The sequence below is a fragment of the Parasteatoda tepidariorum genome, chromosome X1 (genome assembly GCF_043381705.1).
Source record: "Parasteatoda tepidariorum isolate YZ-2023 chromosome X1, CAS_Ptep_4.0, whole genome shotgun sequence".
Taxonomy (NCBI): Eukaryota; Metazoa; Arthropoda; class Arachnida; order Araneae; family Theridiidae; genus Parasteatoda; species Parasteatoda tepidariorum.
This window is the reverse complement of record NC_092214.1, coordinates 12354045-12376396: the sequence shown is the minus strand read 5'-3', so window position 1 is coordinate 12376396 and position 22352 is coordinate 12354045. Positions and strand designations below refer to the sequence as shown.

At 30.9% G+C, this 22352-nt stretch overlaps 1 protein-coding gene across 2 annotated transcripts in view; it reads right to left on the bottom strand.

The window, feature by feature from the left end:
- LOC107454134 (aryl hydrocarbon receptor) overlaps window positions 1–22352 on the bottom strand; it is a 150416-nt gene that overhangs the window by 7981 nt on the left and 120083 nt on the right. Inside the window, exon 11 of one of the 2 annotated variants that reach the window (XM_016071206.3) lies at window positions 6171–6213. The exons of the other annotated variant lie outside the window; for it this stretch is intronic. Coding sequence (XP_015926692.1) covers window positions 6171–6213 — 43 coding nt within the window. The remainder of the gene's footprint in view (window positions 1–6170; window positions 6214–22352) is intronic. 2 annotated transcript variants of the gene reach the window in all.

Below are 22352 nucleotides of genomic sequence, written 5' to 3'. Positions count from 1 at the left end.
TTTTCTTGCTGTGTTCATGTTACATTCGTTTATGAATGATTCTCCCGATTTCTCCCATTTGATAAACCAACTTGGGTTAAATTTGGGTTGAACATTGAAAAGGCTAATTTTTTGCTGTGTCCATTTTCTCAAACATGCATTTCGAGTTGTGTCCAGTATAAACGACGGAAAGTTTTCCAGCGTGACCTGTCTTTAACCTTTCAACTTGAACCCCATATACTAAGAAAGATCTTTTTCACGCCTTTCTTTCTTGTTTAAAATTTGTCGGTCAAATGTTGGAACACTTTTATGTTGTTTTCTGCTTAAAAAGACTTACATTCAATTCATTAAAAAATAACACATTTTTCCTTTAACCTTTCACGTACGGTGTTCCATGCTGTACCATTACATCTTTTCCACATGTTATACCAGCCATACGCAACAGGTTAATCGGACATAAAAAACATTAAACAGTAGCACATTTTCTATCATTTTTGATTTTATGCATTGAATTCCATTTACTTTTGATAATTTCGGTCGGCCTAAACCTGATTGGTAAAGAGGATTACCTACATTTTTGTCATAAAGGAGATTGTATAGATAGGGAAGAGTTTTAATTATATTTAAGAAAAGTTGAGGGAAATACGTCTGTCTGTAAGTATAAATTTTTTGTGAAAAAATTTTCTCACACACTTTAGAAATAATATTTTTTAAAGTAAGTAAAATCGGTTTAAAATACAATACTTCTGATTCACCATATGTTGTACCTTGGACCATTGGATGAACAGTCTCAAAAAGTCAAAAACTAAGATTAGGATACTTTTTGAGTAAGGATCCCCAAGTTAAATTTTTTGATGGTTTCTTGATGATAACCATCAATAATTCCATCATGAACCATGATATTTTTTGACGGTAACCAACATAAGCAACCATCACGCCAATGTAGGAATTCGAACTGATTTATGATGGTCCAACATAAGAATTGCAACTTGTTTTGATGGTTTCTTCATGTTGAATCGTCAGAAATTTCCATCATAGTTTTTTAGAAGTGAAATGCTGGAATGATCATGAACCAACATCATCCCAATGCAGGAATTCGGATAGATGATTGATGGGCCAACGTAAGAATTGCAACTTGTTTTGATGGTTTCTTCATGTTAAATCATCAGAAATTTCCATCATAGTTTTTTAGAAATGAAATATTGGAACTATCATGAACCAACATCATCCCAATGCAGGAATTCAGACTGATGATTGATGGGCCAACATAAGAATTGCAACTTGTTTTGATGGTTTCTTCATGTTGAATCATCAGAAATTTCCATTATAGTTTTTTAGAAATGAAATGTTGGAACTATCATGAACCAACATCATCCCAATGAAGGAATTCGGTCTGATGATTGATGGGCCAACATAAGAATTGCAACTTGCTTTGATGGTTTCTTCATGTTGAATCATCAGAAATTTCCATCATAGTTTTTTATAAATGAAATGTTGGAACTATCATGAACCAACATCATCCCAATGCAGGAATTCAGACTGATGATTGATGGGCCAACATAAAAGAAAAGAAGAAAAAAAAATTGATGGTATATTCCTGAGAACCAGCAAGAATTTCCATTAAACCATCATGAAAATGTATAGTTGGAACCATCAAGGACCTCACTGATCATCATAGATTGAAGGTCAATAAGAGTCAAACTTCTCTTTATGGTTAACCATCAGGGCATTAAAGTAACATTTCCATCATTGAAATGATGGAAGTTTGTTGGCATATCAAAAACCATGAAGGCATAATGGAAAATACTTGACGATGATGAACATTAAATGATGTTGGACCATCATGAATTGCACTGAAACCAACATAAACCATCAAAAATTTTGACTAGGGTCCTGACTTCATGGATCCTGACCTTGCAGTCCCCACTGCTACCATTCCACTCTGTAACCATGCTCATGGTAACAGAGTCGAACAAAGTGTAACAGAGGGAAAGAGACTCATGTTAATTACTTATCATCATTATTATTTCTATTTTAAAAAGTTGTTTAATATATCTGCTGTTTTCTAAGAAGATAAAGCATGAACAAGATAACGATGCTTTATTCACTTTCCTCTCTGTTACTGACGCATTTTTTTAAATGATTTTTTTAAATATTAATTTAACTTTCCAATAATAAGATCAAATAATGCTTTTTACTTCTGTATCATTTTTTTTTCTTTTTGGGAAAGATGTCCAAGTAAATTGAATTGCAGTTCACTCTGTAATCGTGTTCATGGTAACAGAGTGGAACAAAGCGTAACAAAGTGTAACAGAGGGAAAGAGACACATGTTTAATTGTTTATCATCATTATTATTTCTATTTTAAAAAGTTGTTTAATATATTTGCTGTTTTCTAAGAAGATAAAGCATGAACAAGATAAAGATGCTTTATTCACTCTCCTCTCTGTTACTGACGCATTTTTTTAAATGATTTTTTTTAATATGAATTTAACTTTCCAATAATAAGATCAAATAATGCTTTCTACTTCTGTATCATTTTTTTTCTTTTTGGGAAATATATCCAAGTAAATTGAATTGCAGTCCACTCTGTAATCGTGTTCATGGTAACAGAGTGGAACAAAGTGTAACAGAAGAAAAGAGATACATGTTTAACTGTTTATCATCATTATTATTTCTATTTTAAAAAGTTATTTAGTATTATTTCTGTTCTCTAAGAAGATAAAGCATGAACAAGATAATAATATTTTATTTACTTTCCCCTCTGTTTCTGGCATAATTTTTTTAATTAATTTTTTTAATATTATTTTAACTTTCTAATGGTAGGATTAAGTAATGCTTTTTACTTTTGTATAAACTTTTTTTTCCTTTTTCAAGAAACAAATCCAAGTAAATTGAATTTCAGTTCCCACTGTTACCCTTTCACTCTGTAACCACGCTCATGGTAACAGAGTGGAACAAAGTGTAAAAGAAGGGAAGAGACACATGTTAATTTATTTTTAAATTGTTTTTCCTCATTGTTTCACATGTATTAGCCGGATACAACTATAAAAATTTTTTTTTTATTGATACTAACTTTGAAAAAATAGGTAGTGTAAAAAATAATGACAAAAAAAAAGTTATCTGAAAAGTTCAGACAAAGGCAAAAAGTTTCTCGATCAAATCACACTTTTTATATTTTCTATAGTCAATTTTCAAATTTACTATAAAAGCTTTCCATAAAATTTAATGGTACACTATGAGTTCGTAGTGTAGATGTTAATAAAACATTCTGAAAGTGGAATGTCAAAAATATCGATTTTTGTTTTGTAATTGAAATACTAATAATTTTCTGATTTAATATTAACTATAAAAATAAGAAATAAATAAAAAGAATAGTGATGTTTTTGTTTCAGTTATGGCTTCATATTAGAAAGTGATTTTTTTTAGCAATTGCAATTTTAAAATTGTAAGATTGATAGTTTTTATCATTTAATATTAACTATAAGAAAAGGAAAAAATACTTTAAAAATTCTTTTTTTTTGGTGTTTTATTTTAATTAATGCATAATATTCAATAGCGATCTCAGCAAAAATCCCTCCACTTTTGATTTATTATTTCTTTACATTTAGTTTATCTAAATGAATATAGGATGATATCAATACTTGTATAACAAAAATTCAATACTTTTGCATTGCAAGTACTGACTGCTAATTTTCCCACTCTGTTATCTTCCATTTATTAAGATTAATTGCTTTATATAGTTGCGAACAAAAAGCAGTGATTTACAGTGTAAATTTGATTAGAGTGCATGGCATGTAACATTTAATTATAGTATATTATAAAATATAGAAAAGTAGATTCAATGGAAACTTTAAATAATAATAAAATAGCTTTATTTAAGAGTTCTTAAATAGTAACAGAAGAGAAATTTTTTTTATCTTTTATAATAATTAAAATAATATTGTAAAATAGTAATTTATAATATACACGTTGGTAATATAACTAAGAGACAAAAACGTGATGTTTTATGCCAATTATTATTTTTTATACAGTCCCTGGCCAAATTATAAAACGCACGATAAGTTTCTGCCGCATCTTTTCTTTCGTTTCGGGTTCAGTTCTCCTGTGACTCAATTATTTTCTTTATGTGTCGTACGCTAGCTTCAGGAACCTTCAATTTTCGTGACATTTTGCGGTTTAGAAATATTCTAACATTCACGAGGGCCTTTATTTCAGTTTTTTTACATGGTGGAATATTGCCTTCTTACCCATGACGAAAATGTTCAATTAATTTTTTAAAAACTGCACACAAAATAAATAATAATTGCGTGGTATAAAACTGCGCACACACACCACAGAAACGCGTCCGCAAAATAACGCACGCGAGAACGCGACTGAAACCGGTATGCACTTGTCTAAGTTCGTGTATCTGTTACCGTTAAAGTATATAATGCAGTTATTTCATAGAATACCTAGTTATTCCATTAAATAACTGATCATGTCCGTTAAAGTGTGTAATATGTTATTAATTTGACACTTTAACTAGTTATTCTATGAAATAACTAGGTATTCTATAAATCAACTAATGAGAGACAGTTAAAGTGTAAAATAAACAATTGATCTAAAATGAAATAACTAAGTATTCTGTAAATAAACTAATGATAGACAATTAAAATGAAAAAGAAGCAATTTCTCTAATTTATGCAGCGTATAAATGGTATTTATGGAAACGTACCAGAAAATCATTCGTTACAACAAGGATTACTAAAATGACACTTGGAATTACAAAGAACATTATTTCTAAAACAAAAACATTTTTTTTTTAATAGCTCATAAATGCAGTAGGGGTGGATGGTTAAAAATGTATTTGTCGTGCGAGATATATGATTATGATGTAGATTATTTTACACTTTAACGGGCTGCAGATCGTTATTCTATGAAATAACTAGTTAAACCGTGAAATACAAGAGAGTTTTACACTTTAACGGACACGATCAGTTATTTCATGGAATAACTAGGTATTCCATAAAATAACGGATTTCATACTTTAACGGTAACATATCAATTGGTTAACATTATAATCCAATACGTAAAAATAAACACAAATAGGAAGCATATGAAAAACCTCCTGAATTAAAACCCTTTACATGTATGTTTAAATATATCGTATTGCATATAAACTCGTGCAAAACATGTAATTATTTTAAAAAAAGCTACAGTAACTTCTATTAATTTAGCCTGGACTGAATAAACATTTTTGAACATTTTTAACATAATGCAGATTCAAGTTAATGTTTTATTTTAGGTTCCACATCAAGAAGTGCTTCATAAACAAGAAGCATTCCAATTGCTGCTTTTTATAATTGGTAGTTTAAAAATGTGATTATTTCCACAAAAAAAAATGTTTCTAAATGCCCCTCCGTTTTCTTATATCTATACAGTCCACGCTAAAAATAAATACAAATAGGAAGTATATAAGTATTTAAAAAATCTCCCGAATTTTGGTTTGCATTTGTTTGCGCTCCTCTATCAATTGCTTAACGTTGCAATGCAATACGCTAAAAATAAATACAAATAGGAAGTATATAAGTATATAAAAAATCTCCCGAATAAAAACCCATTACATGCATGTTTAAACATAAAAATATTGCGTATAAGCTCGTGCAAATCATGTAACTGTTAAAAAACTTCAGTGCGTCTGTTAATGAGATCCAATTATTATAATATATTAACAGAATGCTTGATATTATAAACATTCGATATTTATGTAATATATCGTCTAATTTATCCTATCGTCAAATTTATATAATCTATCGTCTAATTTAAAGAATTGATACACTAACATAAACAAGTGCAAACCGGTTTCAGTCACATAAAAACAATAAAGCTGTATATTATCCCCTGATAATAAAGATTTTAAATTGAATCTTATAGTGAGTCTAATATTTTGGCCAGGGATTGTAGTTATATTATCATGATCAGGTAAATTCTTTGAAAATTATTTTGCATTCTGTTAATTTAACTTTTTTTGAGTGCTTCTAAAGTACTTAAAAGGTAGTTATTTTTTGTTGAAAGATTTAATTATTTGCAGGAATATTTATTATCAAGTAAATGCACAATCAAATGAAACAAATAATAAGGGTTAGTTAAGGACCACGCCACAACCATGCAACTCATGCAGGAGGAGGAGGATATTAGTAGGGCACTTACTGACATGAGGTCTCCATGTAGCCAGGCTGCCTGCATGCCATTCCTGCAACAAGGTACATGGTTTTAGCGAAATCATACAAGTTCATTATAATTACTTCTTCAACCATTCATAGAATATGTAGGTAATGAATGCCAGTGTGTGATACCCGAACGTTTCTATTGTGTGAAGCTGGCTTCTTTTCTACCTTAGGATACTTAATTCACTATTTTTTTAATAGTTTTTTTTATCAATTACGTCTTCAGTCGAGAGTGGGGGTTTTGGGATACTGTAAAAGGTTTTTAAAATTTATGTATTGAAAATCATTTTGTTGTGTTTTAATATTATATTATACTAGTAGTATTATATTTCGCTTCAAAATTTTGGTTCATTTGCTCTAATTAAATAAGATGTGTGTGTAATCCATTACTTTTTTTATGTGCATGTAAAAATTATAAATACAATAGTTATTGCATTTAAAACTTTATTTTTGTCATAAAAAATCATTTTCTAACCTTTATAATCAAGAACAAAGCAAAACAATCAAACAAATCGTCCATTTTTCTGAAATATATGTCACTGTTAAAGGGTTAATCAAAGCCTGTCATAGTAAATTATTGACCCTTGAAATATACCAGTGCTTAGGGATGGATTGTAAGAGAAGCCAATAATTAATTAAGTCAATGAAAGCCTGTCATAGTAAATTATTGACCCTTAAAATATAGGTTTAGGGATGGATTTTAAGAGAAACAAAACATTAATTATGTCAATGAAGGCCTCAAACTAAATTATTTGAGTCTATTCCTTACAAAAGACGAAGAGACAGGTTTTTTAAAACACACTTCAATATTTAGGATTTGAAAGCATTTTTTCTTCTTCATGTAACGTATCTACTCTGAATAGGTAACAAAGAGTAACTTTTGTAATTCAAGGAACTTCTCTGAATGCTTAAGAGAACGCAATATCGCGGAAGTCGCAAATTCGCCTTCATTACTAATTTAAAATGTAGAAAAAGTGAGTTCAGACAAACTGCCATGAAGTTTCAAGTACTGAAAATATACAAATGAAAATAAATTATGAGATGATTACGCAACGGAGAAATCCAATAATTTGTTTGCATTTTAATATTTGGAAGTATTTCTTTCAGCAATTGAAACTTCTTGACAAACTCTAGGTTTGCCTCAACTTACTTTTTCTTCCTTTCAAATTTTAAATTAATAATGAGGGAGAACTTGTGACGAAAATTTCTCTCCTCGGTATGGCGTCCTCTGAAATCTGTATTTTTCACTTCTTCAATATTTCTCTGAAAGAGAATATTTATTATTTTAAAGATGTAAGAAATAACTTTTAAATTTAATATTGACGATGAATACATAATGTAAGAAAAATATAGTGACTTAAATAATACAATTTTCGAAATAAAATGTAATTTCGGTATTTACTGAGACTCGTTTAATATTTTGACGTTGATCTTAAATTGGAGGACTATTTGAGGGGGACCCATAGGTAGAATACCAATTTGGTGTTGTCTAAAAATTGAGAGTAAATACCGATCATTCTTTTAATAACAATTGCAACTCGTTCATGTTTCAGAGCTAATATGTCAATTATTTAGCTATGTTCTTGAGAGAAATGCTTTTGGACTATTATTGAAAGTGAATAAGGTTTGGTTACATGAGGTGAAATAAGATCTATTTAATAGCAAGTAAGTTTCAATCCTGTTTACTGATTGATAAAAAATATCCCCAGCAATAATTTTATCTTGGCCCCTGTTGGGCTAAAAATTGGCTCGATATGGGTCCTGTAAGAAGTCCTAGAAAGGCCTATATAGGGAGTACACTGGCCAATATAGAGCTTTCATTAGCTAAATAATGGATATAAAATATTGGGGGAATCTGACAAAGAACCGATATTGGTTGTAAAGTGTCTGTAAAATATCGGCCCTTTGAACCCTTACTGAACCAAGATTCATGAATATTGGTCCAAGTTATTTTGCTGCTAGGGATTGAAGGTGGTTTCTGATCGGATTGATTCTACTCATATTAACTGTTATAAATTGCAGGTATGTTATTTGTTGTATAATTAAGATGTTCTCATATGATTTACATAAATCTGTCAGTAATAGATCACGCACTATAGGGGACGGAAGTGACGTCATCATGAGGTCCTAGAGGTTCTTATCTCTATCTAGTCAAGGGGTGCTTATCTCTGCCCGGGTGAGAAACGAAAATAGGTCGTAAACCAGAAGTCAGCTTATTTCTTTCCGTGTGCTTATTTCTGCCCTGTTTTAGTTTCGGTTTCTGTTTTTTAATTTAGTTTCGTTTTTTGATATTATTTTCATTTATTACTTTTTTGACAATACTTATTGATATTATTTTACTTGTTTAGGATGGCAATACTTATAAGTTTTGTAATTTGGGGGAGAAATCGTACATTATGAAGTAATGACGTCATCTTTTATTACATAATAAATAAATGATATCATGCTTTACTCTAGTGGCGCCATCTATGTGGGAATGAGAGAAATAAAATAACGATAAATCAATTTTAATATTTAAATCTGTTTTATTATTTATTAAATATAATTAAGGCTGAGGTTCGAACTCACGCCAATCAAAAAACCTTCGTGGGTCATTAGTTGGATATCAATACCACTGACCTACGAATGCTTGCTAAGATATGCGTAAATGAGTTAAACTTTTGTATTCTAAACACGTGTATAAATGAAAAGGATTTGACATCGATATCATGCAAGAAAATATTTTTACTTTTTGCTAAAAAATTTCTATCTTTTAAGAAAATATTTATGTTTTTACAAAAAATTTTCTCTTTTAAGAAAATATTTTTACTTTTTGTTTAAAATTTTCTATCTTTTAAGAAAATATTTATGTTTTTACAAAAAAAATGTTCTCTTTTAAGAAAATATTTTTACTTTTTGTTAAAAATAGCAAATTTTATTTTTGAAATTTTACTTGTTAAATTTTGTATAACTTTAAATTATGGTTTAATCGAAGGTGTAACTTGAATAGACATTTAAAAACTTATGAAAAATCGAGAAACTTTTGAATGTGAAGAATGTAAAAAGACCTTTTGTCGAAATGATAATTTAAAGAGACACTTACTGACTCATTTAGTTTCGCATAAGTTTAATTTGTGTAGTGAATCCTTTAAGTTAAAATCTAATTTACTCAATCATATCCGTTCCAATCACACGCCGTCTTGTTCAAGAAAAAGGAAGATAGATCATTCCACAAATAACAATAAAAAGATCAAAAAGAATTGTGAAAATGCATTGGAAGTGTTTAAGAAAGAATCTCTTATTCCAAGTGAGGTAGCATCAGGTGATTTACTTATATTCTTTGATGAAACGCATCCAAAACTTAAACAGAAAATTGAAAGTGATTTAATGGAAAATCGATCTATCAAATGGTATGTGATATGCAGAGTAAATTTTATTCGAACAAGCGTTGATGGAGAAGAGGAAACTACTACTACTGGTCATTTCCGTAACTTGTGTGAGTGAGAATTAGGAAACTATGAAGATGTGGTCGAGTCCCATATACCTCAAGCTTTTCGGAAAGTTCGAAATTCTTTCGACGAATTCATAGAGCGGGGGTCAGGATGGAGGATGAATATTGTGGAAAGTATGGAGATGTTTACAGCAAGACATAATCCTTTGAGAGCAAGTAGTTACTTACTTCTTCCGATCAAAATAGCAGCCAAAAAAGCAGTATTAAGTATTCACAATGAAAAAAGTGTTTCAATCTTTCTAACAAAATTTTCCATTTTTTCAGAAAATATTTATGTTTTTGCAAAAAATTTTCGCTTTTAAGAAAAATATTTTTACTTTTTGTTAAAAATTTGCCGGTTTTAAAAAAATATTTCAAACTTTTTAACAAAGTTTTCTATCTTTTAAGAAAATATTTATGTTTTTACAAAAAATTTTCTCTTTGAAGAAAAATATTTTTACTTTTTGTTAAAAATTTGCTAGTTTTGTAAAAATATTTAAAACTTTTTAACAAAATTTTCTAGTTTTTCAGAAATTTTTTTATTATTGAGGGAAACTTTCCAATATTTCAGAATTTTTTTTTTATTTTTATAAGAAAATTTCTATCTTTTAAGAAAATATTTATGTTTTTGCAAAAAAATTTCTCTTTTAAGGAAATATTTTTTTGTTTTCGTAAAAAATCTGCTAGTTGTGTAAANTTAGGGAAGCTTTCCAATACTTCAGAATTTTTTTTTATTTTTATAAGAAAATTTCTATCTTTTAAGAAAATATTTACGTTTTTGCAAAAAAATTTCTCTTTTAACGAAATATTTTTTTGTTTTCGTAAAAAATCTGCTAGTTGTGTAAAAATATTTCAAAATTTTAACAAAATTTTCTAGTTCTTCAGAAAATATTTTTATTTTTATAAAACTTTTTTCTATCATTTAAGAAAATATTTATGTTTTTGCAAAAAATTTTCTCTTTAAAGAAATTAATTTTCCAGTTTTTCAAAAAATAATTCATAATATTAATAATTTTCCAGTGTTTCAAATTTTTTTTTCTTCATTTTTGTAATAATTTTCTAGTTTTTCAGAAAATTCTATATATTTTTCTAAAATGTTTTGTAATTTTTTGTAGGTTCGGCGATATACATATTGATTTCGTCGGACCACTTCCTACATCAAAAGGTTTTAGATTTTGTCTCACAACAATTGATCGCTTCACGCGTTGGCCTGAAGCAACGCCAATTGTTGACACCACTGCTGAAACTGTTGCTGCTGCCCTACTGAATACCTAGATAACTCGCTTTGGAGTTCCAGAAATTGTAACTACTGATAGAGGGGCACAGTTTGAAAGTGAACTTTTTTCACAATTATCCAGAATGCTGGGTATACACAGAACTCGAACAACAGCTTACCACCCACAAGCTAATTCAATGGTCGAACTCTTTCACCGACACTTAAAATCGTCCATTAGAGCCTATGCCGCAGAAAAATGGGTCGAAGCCCTCCCACTAATTCTTTTAGGAATGAGAACTGCTATTAAAGAAGACCTCACCTTTTCAACTGCAGAGATGCTCTATGGCACAAACCTTCGATTGACTGGAGATTTTTTCCGACCTTCCAGTACTGGCAAAGAATCTCGCAATGTCCCGGTTCTTCTACAAAGACTTCGTGAGTTCATGTCTACGTTGCTTCCTACTCAAATACCACGGCACGGACAGCACAATATTTTCGTGCATCAAGACTTAAAAACGTGCACACATGTGTTTGTGAGAATTGACAGTGGCCGCCGAAGCCTCGAATCTCCGTATCACGGCCCACATAAAGTTGTGAAACGCAACGACAAAGTGTTCACCTTAAAAATTGGATATAAAGAATCAACAGTAGCCATTGACAGACTTAAACCATGTTTTACAGACAATACGTCCAATGTGCATCCAAGAGTTGAAAATCTCCCTACAAATCCTCTATATAAATCGATTCTAAAGAACAGTATGGAATCTTCACAACAATCAACGAATCTTACACCTTCCTAACCGAAACAGCATAAGGTTAAATTTGAAAACTCTCCTCGATCATTAACTAAAACTACAATGAGAGGAAGAAAAGTTCAAGTACTGTTCGCTACCCGCAATAGACATTTGCGCGGTTTATTTTTGGTAACATTCGTGGATCTCACTGGAGGGGGAGTACTATGGTGAGCTATAGATCTAGCCACACCTAACTTTATTTAAAGCTTTAAGTTTATTTAACACCGTTGGCAACATTCGGTTGACAACTGTAGTTGTAATTTGGTTTTTCATTTTTTCAGCTTTACATTTTCATTCTTGGCCGTCAGATCAGATGGTTGTGTTCTTGTTTCAGTTAATAAATTTAGTTTATGTATGAATGATATTTATATCTTTATGCATAACGCTCAATAGACCCTCGAAGACACGGGGGCCTAAAATGACGTCATTACTTCATAATATACGATTTCTCCCAAAACGCGTCAAACTTTTTAACTCGAGTATGGTCAGTACCGTTGCCACCCAGAGAAAGTTATAATAAACTTAACAGGGGCAGAAATAATTATTTAATAACTGTCAAAGGTTAAGTGAAAATATATCAATGAAACTGTTGCATGATATCGATATCAAATCTTTTTCATTTATACTCGTGTTTAGAATACAAAAGTTTAACTTATTTACGCATATCTTAGCAAGCATTCGTAGGTCAGTGGTAATGATATCCAACTACTGACCCACGAAGGCTTTCTGATTGGCGTGAGTTTGACCCTCAGCCTTAATTATATTTAATAAGTAATAAAACAGATTTAAATAATAAAATTGATTCATAGTCATTCTATTTTTATCATTCCCACATAGATGGCGCCACTAGAGTAAAGCATGGTATCATTTATTTATTATGTAATAAAAGTTGACGTCATTACTTCATAATGTACGATTTCTCCCCCGAATTACAAAACTTATAAGTATTGCCATCCTAATATTAAATTAATAATATTATAATATTAATAAATATTATAAATTTATTATAGAATCTCTTATTCNAAGATATTATATAATATTAATATTATATAATATATTATGTAATATTAAGTAAAATAATATTAATAAGTCTTGCCACCCTCAAAAAAGTAATAAATGAAAATAATATCAAAAGACGAAACTAAATTAAAAAACGGAAACCGAAACTAAAACAGGACAGAAATAAGCACACGGAAAGAAATAAGGTGACTTCCGATTTACGAAATATTTTCGTTTTCCACCCGGGCAGAAATAAGCATCCCTTGACTTTCCATGATGACGCCACTTCCGTTCCCTATAGTGCGTGGCCTACTACTTCTGTCAATTGTCTAAAATAATTTCATAACATTTAACCTCCATTCACTTTGATTTTGTTCGAATTCTCTGTCTGTGCTGCGTGCTCATTTGATTGATATTTTAACAAATAATACGTAATATACGCATACTAAATTTATGATTGTATTGTAAAAGTAAGTTTACTGATTCTTATGTGTATTATATCTTACTGTAACTGTAATGTTAGTGAATAACAAACGTGGTTACTTTACAACGAGTAGTGTAAAAGAGCATTCTACATATTACACTAGGAACTATCAGTAGTGGAACGCTTAGTGAAAGACATCTTTGGTGTTAAGTAGTTGTCACCTTTTTCAGATTTTTTACAGTACGATGTAATGATGGTTATTTCCCGCATTTCTGAAAGCTTTATGCTTAATGGAATAAGGAAGCATTAAAAAAATTTGGTTGGAAGAATCTAGAAATAAAATTTATGCAAGAGAGAATCCAATGAATTGTTTCTGATTGGCAAGGAGCAAAAATGGAATGCACTGACAATTGAAATATAATACTGTGAGTATAATGGATGTAGAAATAAGTTCGCCATTCTTATTGTAAGTTTGTTCATTTGGTAACAAAGTACGTAATTGCTTGGTTTTCGTGCGAAATAAGCGTCATTTATGATTGACTTGTTTAATTTGAAGAAATTAACTGGGGCACATCGATTGCTTGGAGAAAAATATGGTGAGGCTGTTTTAAGTGAGAGAAGTTGTCGTGTCAGAAGTTTAAAATGGTGAGTTTGACGTGGAAGACAAAGAACGCAGTGCAAGGCCAAAATTGTACGAAGACAAGGAATTGGAAGAATAATTGGAAAAAAATTCGTCCCAAATCCAAAATGAGCTTGTTCTTACATTGCAAGTGACTCAGCAAGCAATTTCACATCGCTTAAAATCATTGGATCCTATCGTTGGAATCGAATGATCCAAAAACAATGTCCGACAGAAGCAAAGAGAAATCGATTTTGCATGAAAATTGATGTCACTTCAATGGGAATCTATCCAGACCCTTCAGATTGTCATCTATTCCGGTCGATGGTCTGTCTGAGCAGATCACTTGAAGAAACCAAGGAATGGATCGATTTTGAATTTTGCTCGAAAGATGTTTGGTATCCAAAAGATGGAAAAAAGTCTAGTAATGGAGAATACTTTGAATAAATGTTTTTTCACAATAAACTGCTAATTTTTGATAGAAAACGGTGGAAACTTATTTGTACTCCCAATCATTCTTTTTATAACCTTATAACATTGTTCTCCGTCTATAGCGCTTTTATATGTGATGTTTCCTAATCATCACCCTTAATATGTAGGGGAAGGTTGCTATCGTTGAACCATTTAATCTTAGTACATGATTAAGACGACAAATCTTGCACGCATTTATATAATTATTACCTCCTATACTACGCTACCACGCATAACTGGAAAGACACGTTATAAAAATAAACTTTTAAATAAATATGAATCGAATAATAAGTCGATGTAAAGACCTATTTCATTTTTTAATTGTGTGTCAACCAAATGTTTAAAAACATTATGAGGTTTGGCTCTAGAGTGAGAATGTTACCGTCAATTCCTTAAATCAAGAGAATGTCGAGTTTCACCAGTGAATGTCCGAAATATTTGTTATATCCGATTTGATATTAATTTATTCGTTGATATTATTATATTTTTTCGATATTTTAATATCTTTTGAGGATAGATTAGGAGAAACATCAGTGTTCAGAGAACCGGTTGAATGCTTGACCTTTCAAACATTGTTGTAGGGCATATCGGGCAAATGTATCTCGTATATATTTCAGACCAAAGCGACTATGTGATTGTCAACATTCACCGGTGGAAGTCAAGAACGCTCACTGTAACAAGAACATAATAAAATCGTAATTTTGATGAGTGAAAATAGAAGGAGTAAATGACATTATTTTCTATTTTAGTCACAAATGATATGCAAACCAGATATAACTGCATTCTTCATGTACAACTCGAAAATTTTTTTTGTGCACTATCGCTCCGAGTATAATGGTTAACAACCCGAAAAATTGCGTACTCTGTATTCCATAACCAAATCAAACGTTTATTTAAAGGGTGTAATCCCATAAAATGAAATAATCTTGCACAAAACTCTCCATACAAGAATTATTTTCACTTCAGGAAACATGAATGTAGGTGGAATTTCAAGCAAGTAGTTTCTTAACAATCCAGAATAAGTTGATGAGAGTCATTTTCAAAGGTGATATTAGTCAGCAGAATCACCGTTAAATATGTTTTTAGTTGTATATCAAAGAAAATTTTATTTTAATTTATATATCTATGATAACTGAATTAACTGTTTTTATAATTTCTAGCCGTTCTGTTTAGCCTAATTCGAATTCATCTGATTTACAAAATAACTTTATTTTAAGATTTAGTGCATGGAGACATTCTCAACTATTGATTTTAACTTTATATTGTATGGCAAAATTAATTTTACGCACGTCAAAAATTTAAAAAAAAATTTCTTGTAAAATAATTTTTTTAAAATTTTGACAAGGAATCTAAAACTATACATTAAAAGTGTTGGAACACTTTAAATGCAAAGTATCCGATAAATAATTTTCAAACTCAATTTTGTATTTAAAAAAAGTTGGAAAAGAAAAGAAGAGATTGTGTAAAGTATTGAAATTCAAATGATAACGCAAGTTATATGTACTTGCATAAAATTTCTTAATTGCAAGGGCATCAAGTGTTGTGGTCAAAAATCCCGTGTGATTGTAATCTGCTTTGAAAAGGTCGTCTTTTTTCTATATTTTTTGTGAGAATTTTACCCTAGTTTGACCCTATTTTTTTTGTCTTAAAGTGGTCTCAGTGAGGGTTCTTCGAAGAAGCTATGAGGAACAGCAATGGAGTGCTTAAAAATTTGATTGGATCAAAAGTTATTCAGAATATACAAATAAGTTTTCTATCAAAAATTAACAGTTTATAGTGAAAAAATTGTCTATTATCTTTGATTAAAAGTGTCTTTCAGGGAGCATTTGGATACCACGTAGGATGAATTCGCCATCTTTCGAGGCGTATCGAGCCATTCCTTGGTTTATTCAAGTGTAAATTTCGGCTACCATGTGCCATCAACCGAAATAGGTGATAATCTGAAGACAGAAGGTCTGGCGAATACGGCGGGTGGGGTAGGACTTCTGTTTCCAATAATGAAATCAATTTTCACGCAAAATCATGTTCTCTTGGCTTCAGTTCGTATGGAACTGAACTTCCTTGTTTTTGGCTCATGCCCAACAACTTTAAACGATGTGAAATTGTTTGCTGAGTCACTTGTAATGTAAGAGCAAGTTTTTTATGCCTTTAGGATTCTTCCAAGAATACTTCCAATTCCATTGTACATCGTACATTTTCGGCCTTCCACTGCGTTTTTTGTCTCCCACGTTTTAAACTTATGAAACCACTCACGACAACTTTTCTCACTAGCAGCCTCACCACAAGCAGCTTATCCAAGATATCTCACCTGCAAATTAAAGAAGTAAGTTCCCCCAAATGATGCTTAAGGGACAATTTTGCACGAAAAGTAAGGCGGAATACTTTCTGTTATTACGAGATGAACAATAAAACGCTTAACATCAGTCATATAACCTTCTGGTAGTGCCATTAATGTACACCCAAATAAACCTTTTATTTTGAGCTCTGTACGAATAATTAGATTTCTGAGTGCCGTTTTTATAACATTCATATGCTAGTGCTAACCATCTATTAGGTTTCTTTCTTTACATTTTTACAATGGTCTCAATTTATTAAATTATTATTAGGTCCTAATAGTTTAGTCTTAATTTCAGTTATTTCATGGTATCTCAGCAAATTTTCAAGTCAACTTTTACACAGCAATAATAAAACTTGTTAATCAAGGAAAATTCCGTTCAAGAAATTGTTTTATCCAAAAATGAAGGAAACATTTTTGAATTGTATGCTATACCAATTTTTACATCATTTCAAATGAGTTTATTTCAAATGCCAACTTACAAATCCTGATCAAAATCGGCCAAATAATTTTTGAATTTCAAAAAAAGTCATATTTCTTTACAATAAGATTGCCTAAGGAAGTCATTTTAACTACTTTTAATTTCAATTAGAAAGGAAATAATGTACAAAAAACACAATTTCTTAGAATTTTGTATAATATATAATTTTTTATTGTTAATATATACTAAAAACTTGTTATATAACTGTGAATAATATAAAAAATACTAAAAATTAATTTTTAACAAATTTCTTTACATATTATTTATTTTTTTACAATCCAGTCATTTTGACTGCTTTTGGGCAATATAGGTATATACTCAGTTTTAGTCTTTCTAGTGATAAGTTTCTTTTATTTAAGCTTTTTCAAGGGTAATTTACCAAAATTCATTTAATTGCCATCTTATTGGAGTTTTATAATTGTGAGCAAAAATATTTTGCTTAAAAAAATACCGATATATGAAGAAATGCTTTTTATATAGTATTAGTGGGACCATGGTACCCATCTAATTTTGACAAAAAATGTGTATTTTTCTAGAGTAAGTACGTTTTTGCATCCGATTGCCTATCTAAATTAATAAATAACATTAATTGATATTTGAGGTCAACCCTTCAAGTGATTGAAAATCCACATATTAGAACAAAAAGAATGTATATTTTTTTTAAATTTTCTTTTTTAGTTCACTATAGTGCCGTGCAATTGAAAAAAGAACTTAAGTGCCTTAAGAAAGATTTCGAGAAAAACGACTTTATTTTTCCAGCCTTTTCAATACTATAGATTTAAAATATCTCTAATTTGTTATGCACCTATCTTGACATTACATTAATAATATTGTGAAGAAAAAAAATTGCAAATCTGTTATACGTAAATAGTTTTAAGCAAATTGAGAATTATGATGATTTTTCTCAAACCTATTACATTTCAGCGCAGCTTATTATAAATTAAAAATCTACCTAATTCACACATTTTTCACCTTTTTACGACTTGCGTGTGAGCTGCAGGTTGTTGCAATGACGTGATATTTTTTTTTCATACATTTATTTTCAATATTTTTAATACGTTTCTCGCTTTTTATTTCCACTATTTTTATTGTGTCATTTTCAAGATTACACTTTTTAGATTTTTATCCTCGACTGATGTATACATATTTTCTTGATAACTTTTTCCAAAGTGCTTCGGTAATAATTGCCGACCATTTTGGTGTTCCTATTGAAACATTTTACGATATTATGGAAGTTTTGACCATAATTTTTTTCTCAATGTAATATTTTTACTTTCCCAATATTCGGTAAAAAATTTAATTGAATATAAACCAGCTGCTGATTGATCGTAAGGACATGGTTCCCAGTAGAATACTGAAGTCAAGCATCACTAGTGGGAGTAGTGCCTCTTCCAAGAGGTATTACTGAAGATTCCTTCTTTGTTACGGATGATTTTAAAAAGTCTGTCCAGTTGTCATCTTTGAAAGAATTCTTCGAAAATACTAATCCCTTTCACGAATATCATCTTCACCATTTTATTCAAGTATGATAAAATGCTGTGGAAGTGTATCAGATGTGTATCTATCAAAATGTATCACATTTACTGGTTATTAGTAATAATTATCAATGAAATTTGGTGAGTGTAATAATTTTCAATGCATATAGCTAGAGTTTCTATGACGCAGGCTATTTACCCGTGCAACCAGCTAGACAATGTCAGTTTCTTGTTTACTTCAGATGCGGACTCTGGCCTTTTGTGTATAGGGCAGGTTTGAGGAGGACTCCTCCAAACTAAACGTCTGGGACTGTCTGCTGCTATGGTAACAAGCGAGAGCACATTTTTAATAGGGGTGCAGTGGAATAATGAAGGTGTCGATTGGTTTACTCACGCCGACCTATGCCAAGATTACGACAAAACTATAGTTTGTCTTAGCTAACAACTCCCGCCACAAAGTCTGAGGCCGTCTGGTGCAATGGAAACAAGAATGACACATTTCAAGGAGGGTAGCTTCATTCTAGGACTAACATAATAGACCGAAGAGATTCCCTTTCCCTCTTTGACCCGACCCGAAACCACTTCTCACCCTTACTTGAAATAGTTATACCTCGTTACCATAGTCACCGCCACAGGTTCAGACGAATATCTGGAGGAGTTGTTATTTTAGGCAAACTATATTCACCCCACACCCCTATTTCAAGTAAACATAGTACAAGCCATGACCAGATGTCTGGAGGAGTTCTCCTGAAAGCTGCACTATACGCTGCTCACGACCATCACCTCCTGCATCAGAAAGCCTCCACACGGTTTCTTATAAATAGTCTGTACTGACTATTTAAAAAGTGAACCAGTTGTGCGCATGAACCCAAATTCTATTTTAAAAGTGACTGAGAAAAATTTATCATACATATTTGAGAATTGAATCTGTAGTGGTAGACAAGTAAATAAGACAAACCAATCATAATCATAAATTAAACAAATTTTGAGACATATATTTGCTACCACTTTCTTATTTTTACTAGATTTTATATTAAGGACTCTTTCGCAAAGTGGCTTACTTTCATAGTGGTCTGATCGGAAACCGAGTGGAGTCTTTCAGTTGCAGGAGGCGTTGGCTACACGAATACTAGGGTTTTTTAGTTCTTTACGATTTCTATACTTTTTTTTTCAAGCACTTAATCTAAAAAAATTGCATTAGTGCAGGATATACCCTGTCAATGTCTACACTTTAACTTAAGAAAAAACTATCAGTGTTGGGATATAACGGGCACTTAGCTTTATCAGTGAACCGGGCAACCATCATCCATAGATATGATGATAAGATTGAATTTTTAAAGCTTTTATTTTAAATTTAGGTAAGCATTTCACGTAATCCTTTTTTAACTCTGTTTATGCTTATTTCGAAAATGGCACAAAACATTAATATGGTGAAAAGCAGCAGTTTTGTGAAAATGAAAAGCGTTTTTTGTCTAATTTTTTAATATTTAAAAACTTACTTTTAACATTGACAGCTTCAATTGCAATTGGGAGTTACGACATTTTCTGTTGGAAAATAAGAAGATTTAGTCGGAATTTTGGAAAACTGCTGAAAAAATAGATTTTTTTTTACAATATGTTGCTATTCATACAAAGATGCCAAATATATAAAAATCTCAATAAAGAGTTGGTTGGTTTCTTAATTGCATGACAGCATACATAAAATATAGTTTGGATTTTCTTTCTCTGTTAAAGCATTCTGTTTTTATTTTTTGTAATCGAATTTTTGAGCTATAGTACTTTATACAAAAAATAAAAGTACGACTAAAATCTATTTACTGGCCTAATGAATATTTTTTTTAAATATGAAACTTTGTTTAATGGGTTGGTTAATGCGTATTTTTAAAATATGAACAGGCCGTGTAATATTAGTACTTGGATCTACAAGGGGCTGTTAAATGAAAACCGCTATTAAAACAATCTTAGCCAACTATGCTGTGATGAAGGAGAAATGCACATTCATTGCTGTAGAGGTGTTTTTTTCGGCATTGAGAAAAATGAGTGTCTAAGGCAGAGAGTTCTCAGGAGGTGTGAGTATTAAAAAGAAAATAAATAAAAGCTACCGAAAATCGAAAATTTATACGAAGCCGGAATTGACAGACAAAAAATTACGAATTTAAAAAATAATAAATTTAAAAAAAAAGTTTGTGAATTGATATTGGGTGTAGAAATAAGTTGCATCATAAGATGGTAGAAGGTTATGTGACTGGTGTTAAACGTTTTATTGTTTATCTGGTAACAACCTTAAAGTATTCCGTATTAGCATTACGTAATTGTTTTCGTGCAAAAATGTCATTTAAACGTCCACTTTTCATTTACTTCTTTAATATGCACAAATCTGCAGCTGAGGTGCATCGATTGCTTGGATAACTTGCTGCCTTACGTGACAAAAGTTGTCGTAAGTGGTTTCAAAGTTCAAGTTTAAAAACATTTGACGTGGAAGACAAAAAGCGCAGGCCGAAATTAAACGAAGACGAGGAATTGGAAGAATGCTTGGAGGAAGATTAATCCCGAACGTGCTATTACATTACAAGTGACTCAACCAGCTATTCCACATCGCTTAAAATAGCTGGGAATTACCCAAAAACAAGGAAATCGGGTGCCATATGAACTGAAGCCAAGAGTCATTAAACGTCGATTTTTCATGAAAATTGATTTCGCTATTTTTAAACAGTTCAATGAGAAGTTCTACCCCACCCGCTGTTTTTACCAAACCTTTCCGCTTCAGATTATCACCTACTCCGGTCGATGGCACATGGTCTGTCTGAGCAGAAATTTACATTATTTGAAAAAACCAAGGAATGGATCTATTCATGGATAGATGAAGTCTGATAGGGTGTCTGAATTTTCCCAAAAAGATGGGAAGTGTCAAGTAATGTAGACTTACTTTCACTAAAAGATAATAGACCGTTTTTTCATAATAAACTGTTAATTTTTGATGGTAAAAGGTGAAAACTTATTTGTTCTCCCAATATTTTAGATTGATTAAATATCTTTCTTCCACTCAGAACAAAGTAATAGGTTGAACATTTGCTTGAACCTCTGACGAATATTCATGTTTGAACTGAATGCGCAAAGATGAACAACATATTTTTCAATCAGTAACACTTATAATTATCCTAGAATCTAATTTTGAAAGAAAATGTAATAATTTAATTGTTTTCCTTCAAAAATCTGGTCCCTTTTTTTAAAAAAAAAGAAAGAAAAGGAAAAAAACGTATTAAAAAATACATTTTTAATTCTTTCTTTTTTCCAATTCAGTATTTTTGATGCTTATAGTTGCGTGTTTTTTTAGGTAAAAAATAAGAACAGGAGAGAGAAGAGGGGCAATAGGTTACAACCAAAGAGGTCGATAGGTGACAAAATATGAGCCACTGGTCTAAAGGTACAAGAAAAATTGCTGTGTATAATAAATATTATGTATGCCCCTGATAGGTAAGAGATGATGAATTCTGGTGAAGTCATGAACCCAAGTCAAAGTTTTTGATGGTTTTCTATTGATGGACCAACATAGTCTTGATGATAATCATGAATAATTCCATCATGAACCATTATATTTTTTGATGGCAACCAACATTAGTAACCATCACCTCAATGTAGGAATTCGGACTGATTTATAATGGTCCAACATAAGAATAACAACTTGAGTTGATTGTTTGTTTATGTTTAACCATCACGAATTTCCATCGTAGTATCCTAGAAATCAGATGTTCAAGCGATCATGAACAACCACCCTCCCAATGTTGGAATTCGGACTGATTTATGATGGTTCAACATAAAAAAAAACCAAGTTACTTTGATTCTATATTAATGACAACCAACAAGAATTCCCATTAAACCATC